This window comes from Panthera pardus, unplaced genomic scaffold (assembly GCF_024362965.1).
Source record: "Panthera pardus isolate Hobbes unplaced genomic scaffold, ASM2436296v1 HiC_scaffold_22, whole genome shotgun sequence".
NCBI classification, from domain to species: domain Eukaryota; kingdom Metazoa; phylum Chordata; class Mammalia; order Carnivora; family Felidae; genus Panthera; species Panthera pardus.
The window spans coordinates 77,520,269-77,545,084 of NW_026526788.1; the positions used below are offsets into that span (position 1 = coordinate 77,520,269).

General features: G+C 42.6%; 1 protein-coding gene and 1 long non-coding RNA gene across 7 annotated transcripts in view; one reads left to right on the forward strand and one right to left on the reverse strand.

The window, feature by feature from the left end:
• Window positions 1-10,392, forward strand: part of PLEKHA1 (pleckstrin homology domain containing A1) — a 56,563-nt gene extending 46,171 nt beyond the window's left edge. For 2 of the 6 annotated variants that reach the window (XM_019459668.2, XM_053909985.1), the window contains 4 exons: window positions 2,857-2,921; window positions 3,537-3,600; window positions 5,219-5,308; window positions 7,917-10,392. In XM_019459668.2, the coding sequence (XP_019315213.2) occupies window positions 2,857-2,921; window positions 3,537-3,600; window positions 5,219-5,308; window positions 7,917-8,231 (534 nt within the window). In that variant the 3' untranslated portion in view covers window positions 8,232-10,392. Of the gene's footprint in view, window positions 1-2,856; window positions 2,922-3,536; window positions 3,601-5,218; window positions 5,309-6,561; window positions 6,633-7,916 lie in introns of all 6 variants that reach the window. The other 4 variants (XM_019459669.2, XM_019459670.2, XR_008424970.1 and 1 more) reach the window with 4 other exon arrangements.
• A 1,431-nt stretch (window positions 10,393-11,823) lies between these two features.
• Window positions 11,824-24,118, reverse strand: LOC109273007 (uncharacterized). The gene is made up of 3 exons (XR_002082700.2): window positions 23,753-24,118; window positions 23,531-23,600; window positions 11,824-12,423 (listed from the first exon to the last, which is right to left on the reverse strand). It is a non-coding gene; the product is annotated as an uncharacterized LOC109273007 (long non-coding RNA).
• Window positions 24,119-24,816: the final 698 nt, after the last annotated feature.

The following is a 24,816-nucleotide window of genomic DNA, read 5'->3' on the forward strand; positions in this document are numbered from 1 at the left end:
TGTGATGTTCCTGCCAAAGATGCCTGACCTGAATCTAATCCTGATGAAGGATCAGACACACCCAAGTCAGGGGCTTTCTCCAGAATGACTGCCTTGGAGCCTTCAGGAGAGTCAAGACTGTGGGAGTTAGGGACAGAATGACTGAAGGAAAGAAAGATATGACAAGTACATGCAGTCAGCGATTCTGAACTGAATTATTTTGCTTTAACAAAAGACACTTGGGGGACACCTTCCTGATTTGGATGGTTGTGTTGTGATAACATAAGGGATGTCTTTGCGGGAAATACACACTAAAGGGCCTTGGGGCCAGGTCAGCAACTCACTCTGAAATGGTTCCGGAAAGTCAGGTCTTTGTGCTATGTTTTCAACCTTTGTCTAAGTTTGTGGTTGGTTCAAATTTTACAGAGAGAGAAAACCAAGGGGAAAGTATCCAGTAGAAAAATGAGGAAAAGACATGAATAGACAGTTCCTTTATAAAGAAATTAAAATGGTCTTTAAACATATAAAAGATATTCAGTATCACTCGTAATTAGAGAAGCACACATTAAAACCTCACAGGAGTATTACTTCTCATGTATCGTGAGAAAGCCATGGCGGAGTGAAGAGATGAGTGGTCTTCTTCCCCCAAAAGCAAGTATAAACGCTATTCTTCAACAGGAACCGGGAACATTGGAGAGATGGCTGATGTCAGAGGTGGGGCAGGCACAGGAAGAGCTGGGCCCGGAAGATCCAGTTGTGACAGAAGATAAGGAAGTGGCTCAGTGAATGATGGGAACGTGACAGAAGGACACAACCAGCTTGAAGGGGCTCCCAGTACCCAAAACTCATATAGTTTGAGCACCAGAATAAAAAATGATAGTAATGGATTACAACCCAGAGAATAAAACAAGCCAAATAAGTAAACGGAGAAAGAAAAGCATTTCCGTAGAGTAAAATTCCAACTAATACATGAATGGATGGGGCTGGAGACAAATCACCATTTGGCAGCTACTACAGTAATGATGGTTTCGGGCAAGAATTTTCGAAGCTTGATAAAATTAGTGGGCAAAACGACGGGAAAAGTGGGTATTCCATAGGCTTCGAGTGTCTCCCCACAAGATGTTTCATAATGGCAAAGGAGAAAAGGGTAACTTTCTAGTGACTGCAAACACGGCCTTACGAGATGAGGTGTAACACCCTAGTAATGGGACACACCCCTCTCACGCGCTCCCTGAGAATGATGCCCCGAGAAGAACGAAGTGCATCTGTGGTTTCCCCGCCAAACTGCATAGCCTGAATCCAAGCATGGTCAACATCATACAGAGCCAAATTAAGGGACGTTCTACAAAACAACTGTCCTGGACTCTTGAAAACTCTAAAGGTTGAAAGGGGGGGTGGGGGGAAGGCCTGCAGAACTATTCCACAATAAAGGACATGAAGAGATAGGACCACTAAATACAAGGTCTGATTCCAGATTGAACTCTGGAGCAGCAAATCTGTAGTTTTCCTTTTTATGTTAAGGATACTGCTGGGCAATTAATGAGATGTGAATATGGTTTTTAGATAACAGGATTGCGTCAGTGTGGAGTTTTTGGGTTCTGTGATTGTACTGTAGTTACGAAAGAAACATCCTTGTTTTAGGAACTATACACTAACATATTTAGTAGTAAAGCACATATCTATGATTTGCCTTCAGACATTTCAGGAAAAATATATACACACATACCATAGTCACATACATGAACACAACAAGCAGAATGATTTAACAAACGTGAAATTGTAACATCTTGGAAAATGGGGTGCGATGTGTACAGAAATTCTTTGTGCTATTTTTGTAAGTCTTTTATAGTCTGAAATTATTTTAATTTTTTTTTTTTTTTTATTCTTGAGAGAGAGAGAAACAGAGCATGAGCGGGGGAGGGGCAGAGAGAGAGGAAGACCCCAAATCCAAAGCCGGCTTCAGGCTCTGAGCTGTCAGCACAGAGCCTGATGCAGGGCTTGAACCCACGAACGGTGAGATCATGACCTGAGCCAAAGTCAGACACTTAACCACCTGAGCCATGCAGGCGCCCCTATACTCTGAAATTATTTTAAAAATGAACCATTTTGTAAAACTTAAAGACTGGTGATTTTTTAAAGTGTTCAGCCATGCTTTAATTTTTTTCTTAGGGCTGCATCAAATAATGGCACTTTTTAATCTTACGGTGTGATACTCGGTGAAATATGGCATATAGTATTTCGTGGCACGTGTAGTATAAACAGGCTATTGGGAACTAGTTGTGTCTTGTGTCTAGTTTTGTGACCTTGGGGTGAGGTACTTAATTAACGTGTGAGGCTCCGTTTCCTCAGGTGGATAGGAGTGCGTGTACTGTGGGGTTGTAGAAAGTTGAAGTGAGCTCACATGCTTAAAAGCTAGTGGATGTCCTGGACTTAGTAAAAGTTCAGTAAATTGTGCTTGTTAAAATAATGTATTCATATAAAAGTGATATACCTAAAATGACAAATTTAACTCCGAGAAGCTGGGTATTTGCTACTCTGGTGCCTTCTACCTCAAAATAACATTCCAGAAGAGGAAGTCTTCTACTTACGGGGTCTGGAAGGGTCCACTGGGGGAAAGTCTGATGATTTCATGGCTTTTAATAAGCTACGCTGTCATTAAGGCCAGAAATAATGTGAATACGGGTTATATGCCAGTTTCCGTGTTTCAGACCACAGTGTGCATAAGGTTATTCAGTGTTTGAGCTGTTCTGATGCTGGATGGTTCAGGAAGGTAGATTTACGTCTCAGATGTGCTTCATAGAGATCTCCAAGTAAGACAACTAATCCTTAAAAGGACTTTAAGAATATACATCATGTGTCCGTGTGTTTTTTTGCCAGGAAAAGGAACCTCTCCGCGTAATACCACTTAAAGAGGTTCATAAAGTCCAGGAATGTAAGCAGAGGTAAGTAAGCACCCGCTGTCACTTAGTGCCTGCCGCAGCACTCTAGTACTCAGCAGGGCTTCAGTTTGGTTGGTGTGTACAGGTGATGTTTTCCTGGGTTATTTGTAGCATTACTTTTAACTCTTCCTAGTTGGGATATGCCAGGACTTACAAAATCCTCAAAGTATTGAGATATTTTTTTGTTTCATTTGAAAACTAACACTTAGGCTTATTAACGGAAAGGAAAAATTTTAACGTGAACAACTTCTATCATATTTGACAGATTGATGTATTAGTAATTTAAGTATTTTGAAGTTGCTGCAGAATAGAGCTTTATAAGAAAATGTGGTAACTGTGCAGTGTTTCTTTGAGCAAACTGATTTATTCACAGCTGAAAACTTTGGATTTTAAACTTCTTTTATGAACCTCTTCTAAAAATATATATAACATATAAAATATGTAAAATTAATGCAAAAATAAATTGGAAAAGATGATTTGGTTTTGCTAAATTACATCAACATTTTATCTCTGTTTATTTTCTTATTGACCTATATTTGGTACTAGATGAATGAGTGAAAGAAAAACTATCAAACAACTGCTATTTAAGTGCAATTGGACGTTTGTTTTTGTTAACAGTGACATAATGATGAGAGACAATCTCTTTGAAATTGTAACATCGTCTCGAACTTTCTATGTGCAGGTGAGAGTCTTCTTTGGAGATTATAGATCCTCCTAACAAGAGATTAATAATTTTAGAGGTGACATGAACATAAATAAACTTACTGCTTATGAGGATAAGGAAAAATATGACACCTGTAATTCACAACTTAAAAAAATGTTATACATAAAATTATCGGTAGGTCATATGTTCAGCAGATGGTACTCTTGACTATGAATTCGTAGAGTAGAATTAAGTAGTATTTATGGGAAGGGAAATGCTGTTTTAACGTAGATGCTAACTTTCAATTTGGATTATTTTTGCACGTATTGTAGAATTTTGACTGCATCATTTTTGGTAATTTTAGAAATGGGACTGAAAATACCCACAATAAAAGGAGACCGTAGATCTCACCAGTGGTAGATAGGCATCTTGTATTTAAGTTTAAAATACTCTTTTTGGTGTATTATTTAGATTGGAAGTTTTTCTTTTTTTTTAAAGAACATTTGTTTTTGTCTTATAAAAGCTACATATAATTATTGCAGAAAACTTGGAAAATATGGAAAGATATGAAGAAAGGGGTAGTTTATAAAACACACAGAATCCCACATTCAGGAAACCATTCTAATTATAGTGCCTTTTTTAAAGGCGTATATTTTTATAGCAAGTGGGGTCATATAAAGCACACGCAGTTATATTCTATTTAATATATTATAGTCATTTTTTTCCACATCATTAAAAATTCTGTAAAAACTTTTTAGAACTGCACCATACTCTATTATATGAATGCTCCACAGTTAAACTCTTTCCCTGCTACTCTGTTACTGATTATTTTTGTAGTTTTGTGTATTTACTATTATAAACAATGTGAGGATGAACATTTTTGTGCTTAACTTTGCCTGGATTTCTTCTATAGGTTAAGTTTCTAGATCAAGAATAACCGTCAGAACATAAAACCTTTTTAAACCCCCTCTTTTGCCAGATTGATTTCTAGATTTTTGCTTTACCTTTGCCTGCTCTGGGTTTTTCCTTTTAAAAGTCCTTATTAAAATCATTGGTTTGCAAGTATTCTTCTGTAGCTTAAAAGTTTTGAACAGAAGTAAAGGGAGGTGTCTCTACACCCCTCTTGGGTTTTGTTTGGTTGGATTTAATAATAAAGTTTTAATTCACGTAGGAAAGCAAGGTCCTGTCAAGGAATATGATACTTTGGAATATGACCACCAACACTACTTTCAGTAGTAGTTCAGTAGTACTAGAAATGATCTCTAGAAAAATAATACATAAACTTATGTCAAATGGCTTTTTAACTCCGCAGTTACATAAATACTCTTGTAGCAGAGTCAGACGATATAGCAGTAGATAGAGCAAAATGAGAAGCTTTGTCTTTGACTTCTTCCTCTCGTTTTCTCTCCAGAAGTATTCATACTGACTTTCTGATGGGTCTGATCTTAAAGCATCGAGTGCCCAACTTACGGCTCTGTAATAACTTACCCGGCAAAACCTGACTTAAAAAAGTGACTCTGAAAGTTTTTGGAAACCATTGCCTTGGAATGATTTTGTTGTTGACACTGCAATTTACCAACATGAATACGTTGGATTTGTAGATGTAGGAGCTGATTTGGGGGGCGAATTGACTGAATGAGTCCTTTCTTTCCCTTAGGCTGATAGCCCTGAAGAGATGCACAGTTGGATTAAAGCAGTCTCTGGTGCCATTGTAGCACAGCGGGGACCTGGCCGATCAGCATCTTCTGTATGTTTCCTGTTCTCTGGGGTGATACTCCCTAGGGTCCCCCCCATCCTGTCGAGTTATTTTCCTTCCTCTCCCCCTAATCCTTCTGGTTTCTTTCTGTATTGAGATTTATTTGCATGTTGACTTTCGTACCAATTGGACTTGCAAAAAAATAATGCATTTCTAATTTAATGCTTCCTTGTAGTGTTATGTATATATAACTTTCTGTGCATTGTATTGTCTTAAATGCACAAGCAGGGCAACTAAAGAATGAACGTTTCCTTGCTTTGTTTTAGGAGTTCTTACTTGTCAGTAGGTCTGGATTTGTTACAACTTGACAAATTCTCAGTACGGGATGTGGCCTAATCCTGTAAAGCGCCTTAAATTGTAGCATAACACAGTTTGGTGAAAGTCTCCATTTCTCCTCTACTGCCTCGAATTTCAGTTAAGGTGTTTTTGGCTTACTGGCACCATAAGGCCGTTGAATGGAGCAGCTGGAACCCGAAATACAGCTTCGTGTTCTCCGTCACTATTTTCCATTGCGTGTCCTCGTTGTCCTTTTCTGGTAGAGTAATTTAGAAGCCCGCTGCTTTTCACTATCATAGTTGTCTCTGTGATGATATGAGAGTAAAACTGAAATGTTAAACATTCTCAGAAATAACAAGAAAAATGTTTTTAATTTTTAATTTATCATGTTCAGGTACATCATAGGAATAAGATTTGGCTGTAGGACACTTTGGTCACTGCTTTCATCTGAAAACACAAATATTCTACTGAGGAATAGAAAAAAACATTTTAAGTGTCTTGAAACGTATCACTGCTGTCCACAGAATGTAGTCTAACATGTAGCATGAAAGCCTTACATTACCTTTTACAGGTTCATTGTAAATGCCAGATATTCTGCGCTTTTGGTATTTTTCTGGTAGTTTCCTGGTAGTGATAAACTACAGATCGGTAAAAACAAATCCATGTTTCTCATTTCTTAAATGAGTCTCCTTGTATCCTTTCTGGAATATCTTAGAAGTCACTTTCATACCTGTTAATTTTGTAACTGCCTGTGTTTTATGTGACCTTTTCAGCAGCCAAATATGAGACTCTCTGCAAAAACACTGTCTGTGGGGAAACAGGGAAACTTGGAGAAGGGCACTTGTGTTTCGTGCTTTGTGGTGGGGGCGAAGTGGACTCTCTAGCTGTGACTGTCGGCAGAACTTTCTCTTTTCCTCCCTCTCCTCAGTATAGGTTAACTCTAATCTTAGCTTTGCACTGTGTTCCAGATGCGGCAGGCCAGAAGGCTGTCGAATCCTTGTATACAGAGGTATACATCAAGAACTGGTGAATGCAGCACGTATGTGGGCTCTCACGCAAACGTGCCTTCTTACTAGAGGGCCCGGACTTACTCACTACTCACAACTGATCGTAGAAAGTTGAGTTAACCAAACTGCCTTTTGCAGTTATCGTAACTGACTTTGTCAACACTAACGCAAACTATTTCCCTCTGGTCATCCGGTTGGATACGTATATTTAAACAACAACGAGAAAAGATAAATCGTGAAAGAGCAATAGAACCTTACTAATTGAACAAGTCGCATTAAGCTGTCCTAAAAATTAATTTACCGAATTGCCACAAGTTTCAACTTCTGTATTTTATGTATTTTGAGATTTTTGATGCTACACCACTGCACCGCACCCTTGTTCTAATAATCTATGCAAACTCATGCACGCTTATGCATTGGATAAACTCCACATTACTGTAGTTTGCATGGCATTTTCAATTTCAGGCGAAATTTAGCCAGCTCGTGGGAATCTGGAGTGTTTTGTGAACTTGTGGCGCTTTGTTTTCAAAGCCACGAGTGTCATACATGAGCACAGCACACCGGGAACTACATGGCAATGCATTTGGAACGGTCCTATTTAAGGATATCTTAAGTTAGAAGCGAGTGGGAATTAAGAGTCACAACTGACCATTATTTCGCCACAGATTTAATGAATGATTAAATATGTACCCTTTGCTGCCATCAAACTCTCAAGCCATGAGAATCAAGGACGTGTTCAAAACTGAATAAATACAGTTAAGAGGAAGTGAAAAGGCGGCACAATTATCCGCTGCCGTGAAACTCAGGGCAGAAAAACGAAGGTTGGTCAGACTGCCAGACAGAATCGTAGGCTTGAAAAATAGTGAGTTCTGCTTATTAAAAAAATAGGGCCTTTCATTTTTATATCCTGCATTTTTATTTTTTATCTTTCTAAAATACGTGGGACGATCCCTAGTGTTGATCGAGAGACTAGAACACACTCTTACGTGACCCGACGCCACAGGGCCCTCTCACACACCCGCTCAGCCGCGGCTGCAGCGCCGCATTCCGGTGCAGGCCGACCGAGGCTTCGAGTGGCAGAGCTTTGGTGACAGAACTGGTTTCTTAGTGGAAATGGTTGTGGACTGTCCTTGCTTTAACCTCACTCCTAAAAATGCATTGCTTTGGGAAGGAACGTGCACACGTTTGCTGCATGGCTCGTGCTTCTGCTCCGTGTGTGTGTGTTTTGTTTGTTTTTCAGAGAGTAAAGTCTCACGCTGAGTTACTAACTCCGTCGTTAATGTTTGACTGTGTCTGACGGCCTGTCCTCTTTCCAGGAGCATCCCAGCTGTCCTCCAGACCCCAAGCACGCTTTCCGCTCTGCCAGCGCCGCAGCCGCCGCCTCCCTTTGCACGGCCTCTCGCAGCAACTCTTTGGTCTCAAGCTTTACCGTGGAGAAGCGAGGATTTTACGAATCTCTTGCCAAGGTCAAGCCAGGGAACTTCAAGGTCCAGACTGTCTCTCCAAGAGAACCAGCTTCCAAAGTGACTGAACGCGCTCCGCTCAAACCTCCAAGTAAAACTGGCCCTCAGGATAAAGATTGTGACCCGGTGGACTTGGATGATGCAAGCCTTCCGGTCAGTGACGTGTAAGACGAAGCACGCGCCCCCCCCCCCCCCCGCCCCCCTCCGCCTCCCCAGCCCCTGTTTCCTCTCACGAGGCTTCTAGCCAAAGATGATAAAGGGTGAAATGGTTTTTAATACATAGATTATACTGCCTCTTAGATGTACTCTTCATAAGCTGGTAAACCAAGGATCTTGGGAGTGGCCAAAAGAAATGTAATTTCCTTAAAACAAAACAAAACAAAACACAGTGAACGAACGAAAGAAAAAAACCTAAGTGTTTCAGTATCAACTGTCTGAAGCTTCGTGTGCTCTCGCTTGGGTGATGAAAATGTGTGCGTGGTATTTTTTTTCCTAGTGAATTTGACAATTGAAATGTTTCACCACGTAAAACATTAAAAATGCTTATTAATTATATTGGTTGTTTTTAAAATGCTACTTTGACTTCCTATTAGATGCTTGATATTTACACATTCTTACTGGTTAATATTATTGAATGAAATATGGTCAGACTAAGATAACTGAAATCATGATGTCTGTGGTGCTGTAAAATTTATACTACGACGTGGACAGTTTGGAAATGGTCACCACTTTTGATGCTCTGGTTATCGAGGTGAGTAGCAAGTTTTGCCGCAGAGATTATCACCGGACCGTTTAGCGAGGGTTGGAGGTTGCCCGGGGGGGTTGGGGGAGGGGAACTAATTCAGACAACTGTATCTTGGACATGTGTTTGAAAAAGCTTAGGACCTTAAGCAGTCATTGCTTTATGAAATGGTGAAAATGACTTGGTGTGAAATTTCTGGGAGATCTGATTTTCTTATCAAGGTTTTTATAAATAGTTCTTCTTTCTATATTTGGATCAGTGAAAGACTGTGAGTTTGTGTGTGAAGACATAACTGCCCTTAGTCATGCCTCTCCTTTTTGTCACTAATCACATTCAAGTGCCTGTGTTTTCTCATCTTGCTTGAGAACGTTGTCAGATGAACGTGCTCCTCAAAAGTCCTATGTGATTGGTTTTAAACGTTGAGATAGAATTAGTTGTCAGTAGCATAGTTTATTGTGTTAAGCAAGATATCATCTTATGTTTGAGATGCCAGAATGCTTTTATTCTACTACCTGTGCAATATTCGTGTTTTAAAACACACATTTGAGTATACATTGAATCACGGGGACGTCATCAGTGTAAGCACCGCTCTGAGAAATCCTTAGTTTCAAGTGTTGAATAATAGACGAGTTTGAGGTATCGTCTTTATGGTTGATTCTTAAACGTTTGCTTTAAGATAATAGTCTTGAATCTCACATGCTGCTGTTCTTATGATACTTTGCCATCTTACTGTGCTGTTCTGTTTTGGAATTCATACGTGTCACTGTTTCCCCTTTTCATTTTCTAAGATGACTCTTGTTTGAGAAAGAGAGGGAGAGATTTCCTGCTCCAGCAGTGGGGTCCAGAGTTTACTATTTATTGCATTGGAATTGTCATAGAATCAGTTTAAAAATCCAAATGCGTCAAGTGCGCTACTCAACTTTTTTTATTCATAAGCTAATATTTTGAAAAGGCACATTTCGATTGTTTCCTTTTTTGCAGCTATATTCGAAAATGGTAGAATGGAAAGGTTTTAAGTAGTTGTCACTTTTTCTGATGATATGCCCATTTCAGTGGCTCTTTTGAAGGTTACTCTTTCATGAACATACCTAAGAAATCTTGTGTAGACAGTTTGCAATATTCAGGAGCCTCACGCTTTTTTCTTTGGTACAGCTTCTACGTTGCATGTTTATTTTAGCATATTTTGGTATTGGTAATTTGATATATTTCATAGTGGCAAAATATTAGCTCTATTTTGGGACTTTTTATAGAACTACCCCTCATATTCAGTAGCGTAGGAAAATGTTCTTGTGATTGTCAGGGTCTCCTAATATTTATCTCAATACTTTTATAATTCTATGAAAATTATTTAATTATTTTAAAACTTATACTTTTCTTGTAAATATATCACATCTGAATTGTCAGAAAATTACTTTGAATACCTTAATATTTGCTGCATTTTTTTTTTTCTGTATATAGAACACGTCTTCTTTCAGAATGGGAATATACATGTGCTTCCCAGTGTTTACTTTTACGTCTGCTACTTTATAATGTCAAACTGGTATGAACACTGTAATGATTTGAAAATAAACTTCAAATTCTAACTTACTTCTCGTTCGGTTTGATTCAGTTTCTGATGTGAACAGGCAACCGGAACTAGTACAAAATCCGTTTGGTTAGTTGACTTGAATTTCCATGTTTAAGGACGGAGTAACTATTTGGTGGCCTTTGGAAGGCACAGCTGGAATGAAAGGTGCATGAGAAAAAATGATTGTTTTTGGAAAAAAGAGCTGGATTATTTTGCTTACCTCAAACAAAAGAAAAACACGTTCTCAAAAGCAGTACTAGATATGTTGGCTTCAGAGCATAGTTTGAATCGTCCAAGCTGCTTTTGCAGCGCGTGGTTATCGGTTAGACTGGACCCGGCCTGAGCGAGGCTGGGTGCAGAGGGCATTTTGATACCCAGACGGGCTGTTGACATGTACTCATGAAACTGCTTGTCGGGCGTTAAAGACTGCTTTTTGCAGACCCGCTGTTGGTAACAAATCGTCCGTGTCTGCTCCTGCATCCAGCATCTAATAGCGATGGTATTGGAGAAAGTCTGTCTTAGTAATTCTTGTTAACTGGTGCAATTTAATTTTCTTTCCCTGAAAAGATTTTACATGTTTTTATTTTTAAAAAGCCCAAAATGAGAAAGTTCGAAACTTTGTGGCTTTCACAGAAAAAGAGATTCCTTTCTCAGCTTTTCTTTTACCCTAGCTGCTGTTCAGAAATCTTCGTCGTTCCCATACCTTTGTGAAAACGTTAACAGTTGGTGAGGCAGGAGATACGTGTATTAAAAAGTGCAGCGATAGAACAGCTTCATACCAGACTGGGGAAGAATCTTCCTGGTCTCTGGACGGGTTTGCCAGTCTACACAGGACATGATGAAAATACACGTAGTTAGATGGCTTTGTATTTTCCATTTGCCACCTTCCATGTTATGCAGACCCAAAATTGGTTATTTTATATGTTGTTTATTTTTTAATGATTTATGAAAATTGTACTTTTTCAAATCTCATCTGAGACTTATTGAAAATATTACTGAATTGGGGTTAGCGTTTACGGTTTTGATTGGTAAAACCTTAGTATTCCGTTTTCATGACGTTTAAAGTGACAGTCCCTTACCGTGGTCTAGGGATGTGGGAACAGTGCCACCTTCTGGTTAGGTCATTGCTAAATTTAAAATAAAGTAATTTGTAGTCTGTTTGACTTTGTCTATTTCACTCATCATAGAAGTTAGAAAAGAAATGTAATTGCATAGGATAGTTTTGAAATTACAGTTTAAGTCAACATTTGCAAAAGACCAATTAAACTTTCTATTTGGAGATAATTACAAATTCACATGTAGTTGTTAAGGAATAATACAGAGTTCTTGGATATCCTTTATTCACGTTTCCCCAGTGATAACATACTGAAACACTATAGTAAAATATTATAACCAGGATTTTGACCCAAATACAGTCAAGATACAAAACAAGGATCCCTTCTTATTGCCGTTATAGTCACACTCGCCTCCCATTTTTCAGGTTTGGAAGTACACTTAGTCATAGTAGATGTAAAATCCAATTATTTTGGTACCAAAGTTTGGGCTCTTAACTAGTATGGTATTACTGTCTCGGAAGAAGTCTTGAAAACTATTCTTTGCTTAATTGTACTATCTCCAGATTATTAAATTAGTTGACTTTTCATTAAATCTATTTTTAACATTTCCCGGAAGCATAGTATTTCAAATGTTAGAAATTGGAAAATAATACTTTATATATACATTTAAATTTAACATTGGAGAACCAGTAGTACATAAGTATCCTGATCGTAACCTCCCTGAGAGATGTTAAGCCCTGCCGTTTATATATATACTTAGTAAGATTACTAGAAGAAGGACTATTAAATAAAATAGTTTCCAGATGCCAGATTCTTGCATCGGAACTAGTTGTGGAGACTGGTTATAATCACTTGTAGGGTAGGAGTGAGGTGTTCTTCCATGTGAAGGAGCTTTTGACCTTGTAGGGTAAGATCTTGGGTCAAACCGGTGTCTTCGGTGTATGATATGCCCACGACAGGGATCTTGGAAGATGACGAAGACCATCCACAAGGAGTCTGCGGAAAGAAATACACAGTACGTGATCAAATCAAGCGTGGAAAACCACACGTGGAGAGACTGAGGTGGTCAGTGAGTGACTGAGCGGGTGACAGAAGCTTTGTGCCAGAGGGGCCCTCCAAAGGTCCCAGAAGAGGAGAAGGTACCCAGTGAGTAAAAACTAGGTGACATGACAATACATTTGCAGATGTTGATTTGGAATTTGAAGGGTCCAAAATGGTGCAAAAACTTAAATCTTCCCTTAGAGGCTCGTTGCCTCTTTCTCCCTTTCAAACTACAATACTTGTACCAGTCACACTAGTTTTCGTCAGCAGTGTGGTTGGCCCGGCGAGAGGTTGACGGGGAAGGAGTGGATGGGAAGTGTGGAGAACTTTCCATGATTTAGAAGATTACCGTGTCAAAGCCCGTTTTGGCCTCTGCCTTTGCTACCTTCGTAATGGGAACATCTATTGCCCGTGGAACCTTATTTACTATTTCCAAATAGGGGCTGTTAGTCCCAGTGACCTGCGTTCCTTTGTGACTTTCACATACCTCACGTTCACTGTCTCAGTTCATGTCACTGCTCGTGTTGTCCTTTCTCCTCCCCCTCTGGCCTGTCTAAAGAGAGTTGAGATTATTACTCTACAGAGTTGGTGCTATACTTAGGATCCCCTCTGGACCCCTTTTGGGAGGGTGTATCTGACGACTTCCTCATTTCCTCTAGAAAATTGATGTGCTTAGGTTTTCTGTCTCTTCTAGAACCGGTTCTGTTAAATCATATACCTTGAAAATTACATCCCAAGTTTTCAAATGTATTTGCATGGAGTTGAGCAAAGTATATGGTGCAAGAACTCCTTTTGTCTTCAACTCAAAATGTATGAACAAATGTGAAGACGTTATTTATGTGGCAGATGATGATATCCTCTGTATTTTACCTGGCACCGAGGTGGTTACAAACACAAACGTGGACACCAAAATAAAGTGGTAGTATTCAGGTATAAGGAGGCCATGTAAGTCCAACTTAGGAGTCCTTTAAAAATTAAAATTCAAGTGTGAAATGCATTATTTCTCATAAAGCACCTGTGATCCCTGGAGAACAAGGCTGAGTTCCCCGTTTATGAGACACTCTCCTTGTGAAGCAGTGTTTAAACTTAGCTTAATTTCAGGGCCCTCCCGCCTTCTCACGTGTTGCTGCTGCTTTTTTTGTTTTTGTTTTTTAATGTTTATTTTTGAGAGAGACAGAGAGACCATGAGTAGAGGAGGGGCAGAGAGAGAGGGAGACACAGACTCCGAAGCAGGCTGCGGGCTCCGAGCTGACAGCATAGAGCCTGATGAGGGGCTCGAACCCATGAACCATGAGACCATGACCTGAGCCGAAGTTGGAAGCTTAGCCAACTGAGCCCCCCAGGCGCCCCTCACACGTTGTTCTTGTATATCCCATGTTCCAGTTCAACCGAACCATTCTTCGTTTCTTGGTTTCCCCACCTCTCTGCCTTAATTCTTGCTGCCCCTCATTGGACGCCACTGTCCCGGTCATCTTTGCCTTGTGACTCCACTCGCCCTTCAGTTCTTGCTAAGATGCAGCGTTCTCCTTGAGGCGTTACAATCACTTTCTCAACTTTCCCACAACATAAGCCAGGATGACCCCAAAATACCCGATTCCCTCTCCCTTCGTAAGCCAACATTCAACTCTGTTCGTTGGAACTGGAATTCAATGTAAGCTTCTGCTCTCAAACTCTGGGCTGACTAAAGAGCTTTTCTCTCTCCCCTACAGTTCCTTTTAAAAACCAATGACTTCAAAATTTGGAAGAGATTAGAAAGTGGAAAGAGCCCAAATCGAGCTCTTTGTTGATTAGATTGGCCCAGAAGAGCAGTCAGTGAGACAGGAAGCAAAATTCAGACATGCTGGTGGGCCTGGAGGTTCTATAAAAGCCCTTCACCAATGCAGCGGCTTCAACAGTTGCCCACGGCTGTTGGGAAGGTCACGGGCCCCTTTCACACACTTGCACGTTCAATTTTACCTTTGAGTAGAAGCCGCCTGACACGCCCCAGACAGAAGAATAAAAGTAGAAAGCACCTGACACTCCAGCGCTTGCTTCTGGGTGCACCTTCGTGCTCATTTACACGCGTACACGGGCACACTTACGAGTTTGGAGCCATGTTCTGTGGGCTTTTTTGTAGCCTTTTTTCCATGCCATAGGATATTGTGGACACCGTCATCTGGCGATAAATATGGATCAACACTCCTAGAGGCTTCAACCTTTGGTCTTGTGTGTTTCTATGCAAAAGTCTCTACCTGTTCTGTTACTGGGACTTTTGATTGTTTCCAACTATGCAATTCTTTAAAACAAATTGTTTTTTAATGTTTATTTATTTTTGAGAGAGAGAGAGAGGAGAACGTGATTGGGGGGAGGGGCAGAGAGAGAGGGAGACAGAATCCGAAGCAGGCTCCGGGCTCTGAGCTGTCAGCACGAAGCCCAACACGGGGCTCGAACCCACGAACTGTGAGATCGTGACCTGAGCGAAGTTGGGCACTTAACCGACTGAGCCATCCAGGTGCCCCCCCACCCCCGCAACTTTGCAATTCTAACAGCACTGCAAGTCACGTCTTTGCCTCCAGGGGCCGCACGTCCCTCCACGCGGGTTTGTGGGTCTCGTGGGTGTGCGACCTTCACATCTCTCGATATGGCCAAACCACCTTGTAGGAAGGGCGCATTCGTTCCTGCTCCCGCCGATAGTGCATGAGAGTGCCCATCTCCTCGCATCCTGGACAGCACCGGGTTTCATCATTTTGGGGCATTCTGACTGGAAAAAAAGGGCATCTTGTTGAGATCTTAATTTATGCTCGCTTGAAAATTATTGGGAGTTCACTTTTTTAAATGTTAACTGACCACTTCATTCGCCCTTTTTGTGGATGGCTGTTTTTGTCCCTATCTATTTTTCTGAGTGCTGCTTGAATTTTTCCTGTTGCCAAGAATTCTGTGTGTCGGAACTACCGACCTTCGTCCTTTATTCATCTTCTATATTTAAATATCCTTGTTTACCACTTGTCTTTCATGTACGTGCGTCTGTTTATGAGTGTCTTTTTCTTTATGGATTTTGCCTTTGCTGTCATGCCTGGAGAGTAATTTTCCACACACATAGGAATATATATACCTCCGACATCTCTCAATACATTTATTGTAACTTTTTACTCCTCAAAGCTGATTCCATCTGGGGGCGCCTGGGTGGCTCAGTCGGTTAAGCGTCCGACTTCGGCTCAGGTCATGATCTCGCGGTCCGTGAGTTTGAGCCCCGCGTCAGGCTCTGTGCTGACGGCTCAGAGCCTGGAGCCCGTTTCAGATTCTGTGTCTCCCTCTCTCTCTGACCCTCCCCCGTTCATGCTCTGTCTCTCTCTGTCCCAAAAATAAATAAACGTTAAAAAAAAAATTAAAAAAAAAAAGCTGATTCCATCTGGAGTCAATTCTGGCAAATAGTAATAAGGAAAGATCTGATAGCCTCCATCAACCGACCCCAGTGCAGACGCTCAGCAGTGTCTCCGTGCTTTTAGTTTAAATCTATTTCTTGGGGAGTTTTAAAAATCTGTTTCTTCCCACTGATTTGAAATACTGCTTGTATCAGTGTCTTAGCCAGAGTGGGCTGTTATTAACAGAATGCCATAGACTCGGTGGCTTAGAAACAGCAGAAATTTATGTCTCACAGTTCTGGAAGCTGGAAGGCTCGGACTGAGGCACCCACAGGTTTGGTGTCTGATGAGGGTCCGCTTCCTGGGTAAGAGATGGCTGTCTTGTCACTGGGTCCTCACATGGCAGAGGGGGCAAGGGAGCTCTCAGGGGTCTGTCTTACAAGGGTGACAACGGTGCCTTCATGACCTGTCACCTCCCTAAGGCCCTTCTCTCCTAGTACCATCACCTTGGGGGTTAGGTTTCAACACATTAATTGGAGGGGGCCACCCACCTTCGGTCTCTAGCACTCAGGCAGTAATTGTTTACATTGGAGTCCATTTCTGAACTTTCTAGAACACGGATATGACTATTTCTCTGCCGGGAGCATACAGCATTAGTCATTGCAGCTTACAATACATTTTAATATCAAAGATGTTTTTCTGTTCTATTTTTGAACCTCCAAATCCTCATTTTTGACTTCCAAAAAAATCCCACTTTTTAAAAACCTGCAATTAGGTTAAATTTATAACATCGTCAGGGCGCTTGTTCCTGTGACAGCAGAGATGAAACTCCGGGTCTCTGCCGTGTTTGGTGGCTCTGTGGACAGGTGGTTCTCCCGACTCGGGCTCTTCCTGGGAGCGTTTGCATTTGTGGGGAGGGGATGTGCAGAGAAGACCCTGTGTGCCTGAAGGCGGCGGAGACTCTGGGTCCTCTGAACACAGCTGCGTTGCGGAGCTAGGAGTGACCGGAAGGACCACGGAGGCAGGGTGGGCATAGAGAAGGGTGTTCTCCCCATTTCTGTGGGATGTGGTGTGGACACAGGCCGGAGGGCTGACATCTCAGCCCTCCCATGGGTCACTCCGGGTCGGGGGTGGTGCTGGGACTGGCTTGTAAGTCAACTGCTGAATGTGGGGGAATTTTGCACGCTTGTCGTCACACACACCCATGATTCAGATTAGACTATCAAAACCTACCGTCAAATAAGTTACATCAGGGGGCGCCTGGGTGGCTCAGTCGGTTAAGCGTCCGACTCTTGATTTGGGCTCAGGTCATGATCCAGAGACCATCCAGAGATCTCACCGTGGTCTGGTGAGATCCAGCTCCGTGTCGGGCTCTGTGCTGAGTATGGAGCCTGCTTGGGATTCTCTCTCCCTCTCTCAATAAACATTTGAAAAATAAAAAATAAGTTACATCCAGGAGAAAGGTACTAAGTGCAAGTCCTCACGTCCTGGTTATTTTACTGCACCTTATTATTATCTGTACCCTGGCAGTTATTCACGCTGTGTACCTGCAAGGCTGAAACCCTACATGACGCTGTGCTCGGTGCCTTTCTCCCTGCTCTGAATTCAGCAACGCCACACTGGTAACCGGCCACAGTGGGAATGTTTACCCTGGAAATTGGCAGGTGCTACAAAGGAGGGCTTGACTTATTCTTCCGTTGATCGTCTAGGCGAGAGGTTGGCACCTCTTCCTGTCAAGGGCAAGATAGTGAATGTTTTAGGCTCTGCAGGCCATAGGCCTCTGTCACAACTACTCACTCTGCCGTTGCACAGGGAAAGCAGCCACGGACGACGCAGAATTGAGTCAGGCAGTGTTCCAATACAACTTTATTTGTGGAACTTGTGCCACTTGAATTTCATATAATTTTCTGGTGCCGCGAAATACGATTCTTTTTGATTTTTTTCAGCCATTCAAGAATGTAAAAGCTATTGTTAGTTTGCAGGTTGTAGGAAACCAGGAGATGGACTGATTTGGCCTGCGGGCCAGTTTGCTAACCCCTGGTTGATAATTAAGAAAGCATTCTGGGGGCGCCTGGGTGGCTCAGTTGGTTGAGCGTCCGACTTCGGCTCAGGTCCTGATCTCGGGGTTTGCGAGTTCGAGCCCCGCATCGGGCTCTGTGCTGACAGCTCAGAGCCTGGAGCCTGCTTCGGATTCTGTGTCTTCTCTCTCTGCCCCTCTCTTGCTCATGCTCTGTCTCCCTCTGCCTCTTAATAATAAATAAACGTTTAAAAAAATTTTTTTAAAAAAAGCATTCTGTGAAAACCAGTTGCCTATATGGAATTCACAATAAAGAGTATTGTATATTGTATTACTATTTGTAAATCATGTGCTATATATCTCTCAAATCAGTAAAATTTATAGTAAATTTTTCCCCCCAAAGAACTCGTAGTTAATATTGAATTGCCCTGAACATCTAGTGCTTGGCACCCTCGTTTTAGTCCAGATATTAATAGGATTGTCTCTGGTGTTTTATTATTATATATGATGCTGGCTGTTGACTTACGGTATTCTTCATCATGTTAAAGAAGTTCCTTATTTTTTAGACACCAAAAAAAAAAAAAAAAATCCTCTCAGGAATGGATATGGAATTTCATGAGATACTTTTTGGGATTTGGGATGATATGAAAAATTATATTAATACAATTCGGAATAACACAGCATTCTTGCATGCTTGTTCCATTCTTTAATGCAGTGCAGAATGATTTGCTTGTTTTTAGTGGCCCCATACCTGTACCCATAAGTAATATTGACTTGTATATTTTTTTCAGGGGGAGAAGGGGTGCTTTCTTTTAGAAGTTTTAGTATCGGCGTGTGTCCGCTTTGTAAAATGAATTGGGAAGTTTTTCATTTCTCCCCCCCAACCTTCTCTCTCACAGAAAATGAGATTATCTGTTTACTTAAAGTTCCCAGGAATTCAACCATGAAACCTGTTGGCCTCAATAATTTTTTCAGAGGTGATTTTTATTTGTTTGTTTTGACAGACATTTCATTTGCTCTGTAGATGCTGGCTTACTTAAGATTTTTAAAAATTCTGTCAAAAAAGCAATTTGTAATTTCTTTAAAAAATATTTTTCAGTGTTTATTGCCTTTTTAAAAATATTTTATTTTGAAGTAATCTCTACACCCAAAGTGGGGCTCGAACGTAGAACCCTGAGGTCAAGAGTTTCACGCTCTATCAACTGAGCCAGCCAGGCGCCCCTGATTTGTGATTTCTGAGAAAATTTCTATTCCATCCCTGTTTCCCCTGTTTCCCTACAATCTCTTCTCCCAGTTCAAATATCAGATTGTTCACTCATTGGGTGAAGACCTTTGATACTTTTCCATTGTTCTTCAGACAATGACTATATCCCATGGTCTACAAAGACCCTTCATGGTCTAGACCTGGCTTCTACTTCTCCTGCCTTGGGTATGGTGTCAGCCCTATAGGAGGCATCACATTCCCCTGCCTGGAGTAACGGGCAGCCCAGGAAGAGGAGCTAACAGATACGTGCTGACAACTGCATTTCGTTCTGATTCTGGAAACCGTTCCGTTTCAGCCTTCAAGGGGCCTTAATTGTTCTGGAATGTTTGCTGACGTAATAGAGCTTGGCTCCTGACGGCTTCTTGTCCTTAGGCTTAAAGGTAGAGCAGGCATTAATAAATGTTACAAAACGTCTTTGGTTGTGCTCAGCCAGTTTTTTTCCATCAGAAGAAAGACTGTGCTTGATTAAACGCTATCATCCTTTCCCAAGGGTTTCCCCGGGGACAAGACATTTTGCCGCCAACTCTGGAGCGTAAGAAAGAAGAGGGATGGAGCGCCCGGGTGGCTCGGTCAGTTGGGTGTCTTGACGCTTGACCTCGGCTCCGGTCACGATCTCACAGTTGGTGAGTTCGAGCCCTGAGTCAGGCTTATCGCTGATAGTGCAAAGCCTGCTTGGGATTCTCTCTCTCCCTCTCTCTACCCACCCTTCCCCCATTTGTGTGAGAGCTCGCGCTCTCGCTCTCTCTCAAAATAAATAAAGAAACATTAAAAAAAAGAAACGTGAGGGAGGGAGACACACAGAAGTTACCCCTATTACATGGCAGACTGTCTCATGGAATGTGCTAGGTTTTGCTGCTGCAGCAAATACCTCAGACGCTTATAACCATACAGGCTTATTGATCCTGCTGCGTGTCCAACAGCTGTGCTCTTCACTGGGTGGCTCAGTCAGCGAAGCGTCTGACTTGAGTTCAGGGCATGATCTCGTGGTTCACGGGTTCGAGCCCCGCATCGGGCAACCTCTATGTGGAAAATGGAGAAAGAGGGAAAATCACGGAAGAGGGAAAAGATACGCAGTCATGTAACCCCTCCTAAGACTTAAGTGACACATGCCATTAATGCCCGCGTTTCGTTGGTCAGAGAAAATGATACGATCCAGCCTGACGTCAAAAGGGCAGCGAAGTATGAGGTTGAATCATGTAAGATTGCCTCTTTGGTAAGTCAAAAAATGACCAAATATCAGCAATGTTATTTGATTGCTATAATGTTATTTGACGCTATAATCCTCCTATCGGGAGGGCAAGGAATATTTGAATCTACCCCGTAGATGTACCAGCAAAGTTGCAAATAGTAAAAAAAAAAATTGTCTTTTAAATTCAGATGAGGATATGCAAAGAATTAAAATTCAAAAATCCTGTATTTCACTTGAGTTGCACACATACAACCAACCCTTCCATGTGTCAACAAGGAACTTAAAATCTGCTGAGCCCTTGCAATGTGTCGGGTTCTATGAGAGATGGCAGGATAGAGGCATCTGTCCCCAGGGAGCCCACATTCTGGCTTCTGCCCCGGCATCTAGCACGGATGATTTGTAGATAGGAGGCAGGGGCATGGGGAGCTGTGGCAACTTGTGGTCCTTCTCTAAGCCCAGTGTTGTGGCCAAATTCGTTTCTGTGCAGCCACAGAACTCACGGTGGCTCCCTCAAGGGCGGCTGGAGAATCCCTAAGCTTGGCGCATGCCTCATCAGGTCAGGCCTACCAGGGTCTCCTCCTGCTGATTAACTCAAGGTCAGAGTGATTACTTTTACATCTGCGAAATCCCTCTGTCTTTGGCATTTTTAAAAAAGTTTATTTATTTAGGGAGAGAGAGAGAGAGACAGAGAGAGCATGAGCAGGAGAGGGGCAGAGAGAGAATCCCAAGCAGGCTCTGCACGTCAGTGCAGAGCCCCACGTGAGGCTTGAGCTCATGAACCACAAGATCATGACCTAAGCCGAAATCAAGGGTCAGACGCTCAACCAACTGAGCCACCCAGGCGCCCCTGACTTTGGCATTTAATACAACCTAATCGCAGCAGCATATCCATGGTCCTACCTATATTTCAGGGGAGGGGATTTTCCGGGGGTGCATACCAGGGGCCGGAAAGCTTGGAGGTCACCCTAGAATTCCTCCTGCCTTGGGGTTGTTAGCCTTTTTAATTTTAGCCATTCTTGTAGGCGTGTGTCATTGTTTTACTCTGTATTTTCCTGACATCATTGGCTATTTGTAGATCATCTTTTGTGAAGTCTTTGTCTCAGATTTTTTTTTCTCTCTTCATTTGTCTTTCTTTTTGTGGAGTTGTATATTCCGAGTATGGGTCCTTATTTAGATACAGTATTGTAAGTATCTTCTCCCAGTGGATGATTTTCATTTTGGATGAACAGAAATTACTTATTTTAATTATGTCATACTTGTCAGTTTTTTAAATAGTGATTTCTGTGTCCTGTTTATGAAATCTCTGCCTACCCTGGGGTCGTAAAGATATTTTCCTATCGGGAACCTTTCTCCTGAACTCTGCATTGTTTTTACTTTTCAAATTTAGGTCTATGATCCACTTTGAATAATTTTAATTTTGACATGGGACCTAGCTCATTTTTCTTCCACATCAATAGCCAAATGGTTCAGTGCCATTTATTGAGAAGACCCTGCTTCAGTTATGCTTTTGTTAAATCAGGTTACTGCTTGATGTCTGAGTCTGATCTGGGCTCCCTCCTATTCCAGTGAGTTATATGTTTGTCTGTATGCCCGGACCAAACTGTCCTGATTATTATATTTATTTTTAATTTTTAAGATTTTTTATTTTTATAATTTAAGAGATTTTTTGTTTACTTATTTATTTGCATTTATTTATTTATTTTGAGAGAGAAAGAAAGCATGAGCCGGGAGTGGCAGAGAGAGAGGGGGAGAGAAAGAATCCCAAGAAGGGGGCTCGAACTCACAAACCATGAGATCATGACCTGAGCCAAAGTCAGACGCTTAACTGACTAAGCCCCTGTCCTGATTATTTTTAAATTACGCTGTGATGTTTAAACACCACCTTTAAAGGTAACCTGGGAGTCGTGACCTCTATAGCATCCGCACGGCTATTTCCTTGTGCCAGGGAGCAGGGCACAGGCCACTAGAAATGGGGACACAGAAAGGGGGAAATAGGGAGTGAATAGCTAATGTCCAGACAGAGCTTCACTGAAGACTCCAAAAAGATGTCTTGGATTTAAAAACTTGAAAAAGCATCCTCGTTTTAAAATGTCAGAAAACAGGGGCGCCTGGGTGGCTCGGTTGGTTGAGTGTCCCACTTGGGCTCAGGTTGCTCTCTCTGTTTGTGAGTTCAAGCCCCGAGTCGGGCTTTGCGCTGATAGAGCGGAGCCTCTCTCTCTCTGCCTCTCCCCACCTCCCTCAAAAATAAACGTTAACAAACTTTCTTTTAACATCAGAAAATACAGATTTGGAACAATCTATAAATTTGGGGCGTTATTCAGGGCTCAGCACTCGTGCACACTCAACTGTTTGCTGGCTATGTAAAAGGCAGGCATGGGCCACGTCCACAAAGGATCAGGAGCAGGTGCTGAGCTCAGTGGTGGGACAGGGTGGGTTTGAAGGGCCTGAGGGACAAGGAGTGACCACAGGCAGGAGCATGGGCCAGTGTCGGGGGTCCTCAGACGGGGAGCCCCCGCTGCAGGGAGAGCATGCCCGGGAACTTGGCTTTCACTGATGGCAAAGGCCTCCGGCTTTCTGACCTTCTCTTCCTTTACTTTTGCCTATCTCCTCCAGAATGGCTGCTTAGTACAGAAAATATCACCAATCAGTCTCCACCCCTCCACCCCTCCACCCCTCCACCCCTCCACCCCTCCACCCCTCCACCCCTCCACCCCTCCACCCAGAATTAGCCTCAGGCTTTGTTCTGCCCACGTTGGAGCCTGACAGTCAGTTTCTTAACAATCAGGGGCGGGGTGAGCCCCACGCACACTTTTGTTTGTATCCTGCATTTCTTGCTTGGTGTATTAGCATCTCTCTGGGTCACTACCGTGCTTCCTCTGGAATCTCAAACTAGGGAAGTTGGGCCATTAGTGAGGATTTCCTGAATCCCCTTTGAAGGATCAGGGTGGTTGGGCTGGGTCTTCCTGTAGCTGAGGGGTCAGGTTATCTCTCCCTCCCCTCTCTCCAGCCACAGGTCTTCAGGACGGGGAACGCTGGTGCGCCTTTCAGGCCTGATCTCTAAAGTGGCGGCTCTTCTTTTTTAAGCGACAGTGAAGTCATTTAATGACTGAGTGCCAGGAACTAGGCTAGGCTTGAGCGCCCAGACGCCACCTACGAGCGGTGGAGGCCATCGGGAAAGAGGGACACAGGTCTCCACAATGCGAGGTGACAGGGCTTTAAGAAAGGATGGGGGGCGGGCAGTGGAAAAGTACCTCGGCTGTGATTCATCGGGGATAATGCTCTGCTGGTGTCACGCCATCCAGGAGTGCCGACAGCTGACGGCTGGAGGACACATCAAAAATAGAACCAATTTTGGGCGAAATGGGTGAAGGGATTAAGAGATTCCAAAAAAATTAAAAAAAAATAAGAGGAATCAGTTTAAGGGAAGAAAGTCGATGAAAATCAACACAAAATGTATTACTTCTGTGCCATACCTGGCCTCTGCTGCAAGCTGTCTGTTGAACTCAACAACCTGAGACCATTGTGGCCGGCACTGTCTGGTCCAATGGGCAGGTCAGGCTTCCCTTTCCAGACAACTCCCAGCCTGCTGGCGGAGGGCAATGCGGTGGCCCATCTGAACACAGACCGCTGATTAAACTACAGGCTGTGAATTAGACGAACAGAATTCCCAGAGTCGCGGAATTTTGGATCCCGAAGGACATCTCCCTGGCTGTGAAACAACAGGATGGTTTAAACACGTATTCACATAGCCTCAACACAGAGTAACGGTCCGCCTGTGGTTCCCAGCCTGACTGCTCCCTGGAGTCCCTGGGAGGGCTCTGAAAACTCAGCATCAGGGATGCTCAATCACACCCCCTAGAGGATTCGTTTCGAACAGTCCTATCGAGGTAGCATTCAAATACCATACAAGTCACCGTTTCAAAAGGTCCAGGCCAATGGTGTTTAGCGTGTTCCGAGGGGTGCAACCATCACCACAATTTTAAAACATTTTTATCACCTCAAAAAGAAGCCCCTTTCCTTTTGCTGTTACCTCTCTATCCCACCATCCTCCCCCCAGCCCTGAGCAACCACTAATCTATTTCCCGTCTCTGTAGATTTCCCAGATGTTGTCGACATTTCATTCCAAAGGAATCGTACGATATGCGGCCTTTTGTGACTGGTTTCTTTCATCTGGCAATAATGTACTCAGGGTTCATCTATTTTGTACCATGTGTCAGGATTCCACTCTTTCACGGCTGAGGACGATTCCATGGCATGGATACGGCACGCCGACTGGACATGTGGGGGTATCTCCACCTTTTGGCTGTTGTGAATAACGCTGCTACGAACATTCGCGTACCAGCCTCTGTGTGGACGTATGCTTTTGTCCCTCTTGGGTGCGTACCAAGGCATGGAATTGCTGGGCCACATGGTAACTCTGTGTTTAATTATTCGAGGAACCCCTAGACTGGTTTTCAAAGTGGCTGCACCATTTTCCATTCCCATCAGCAGCGTTGGAGGGTTCCCTTTTCTCAACATTTCTGCCTTCTCCCCTTAT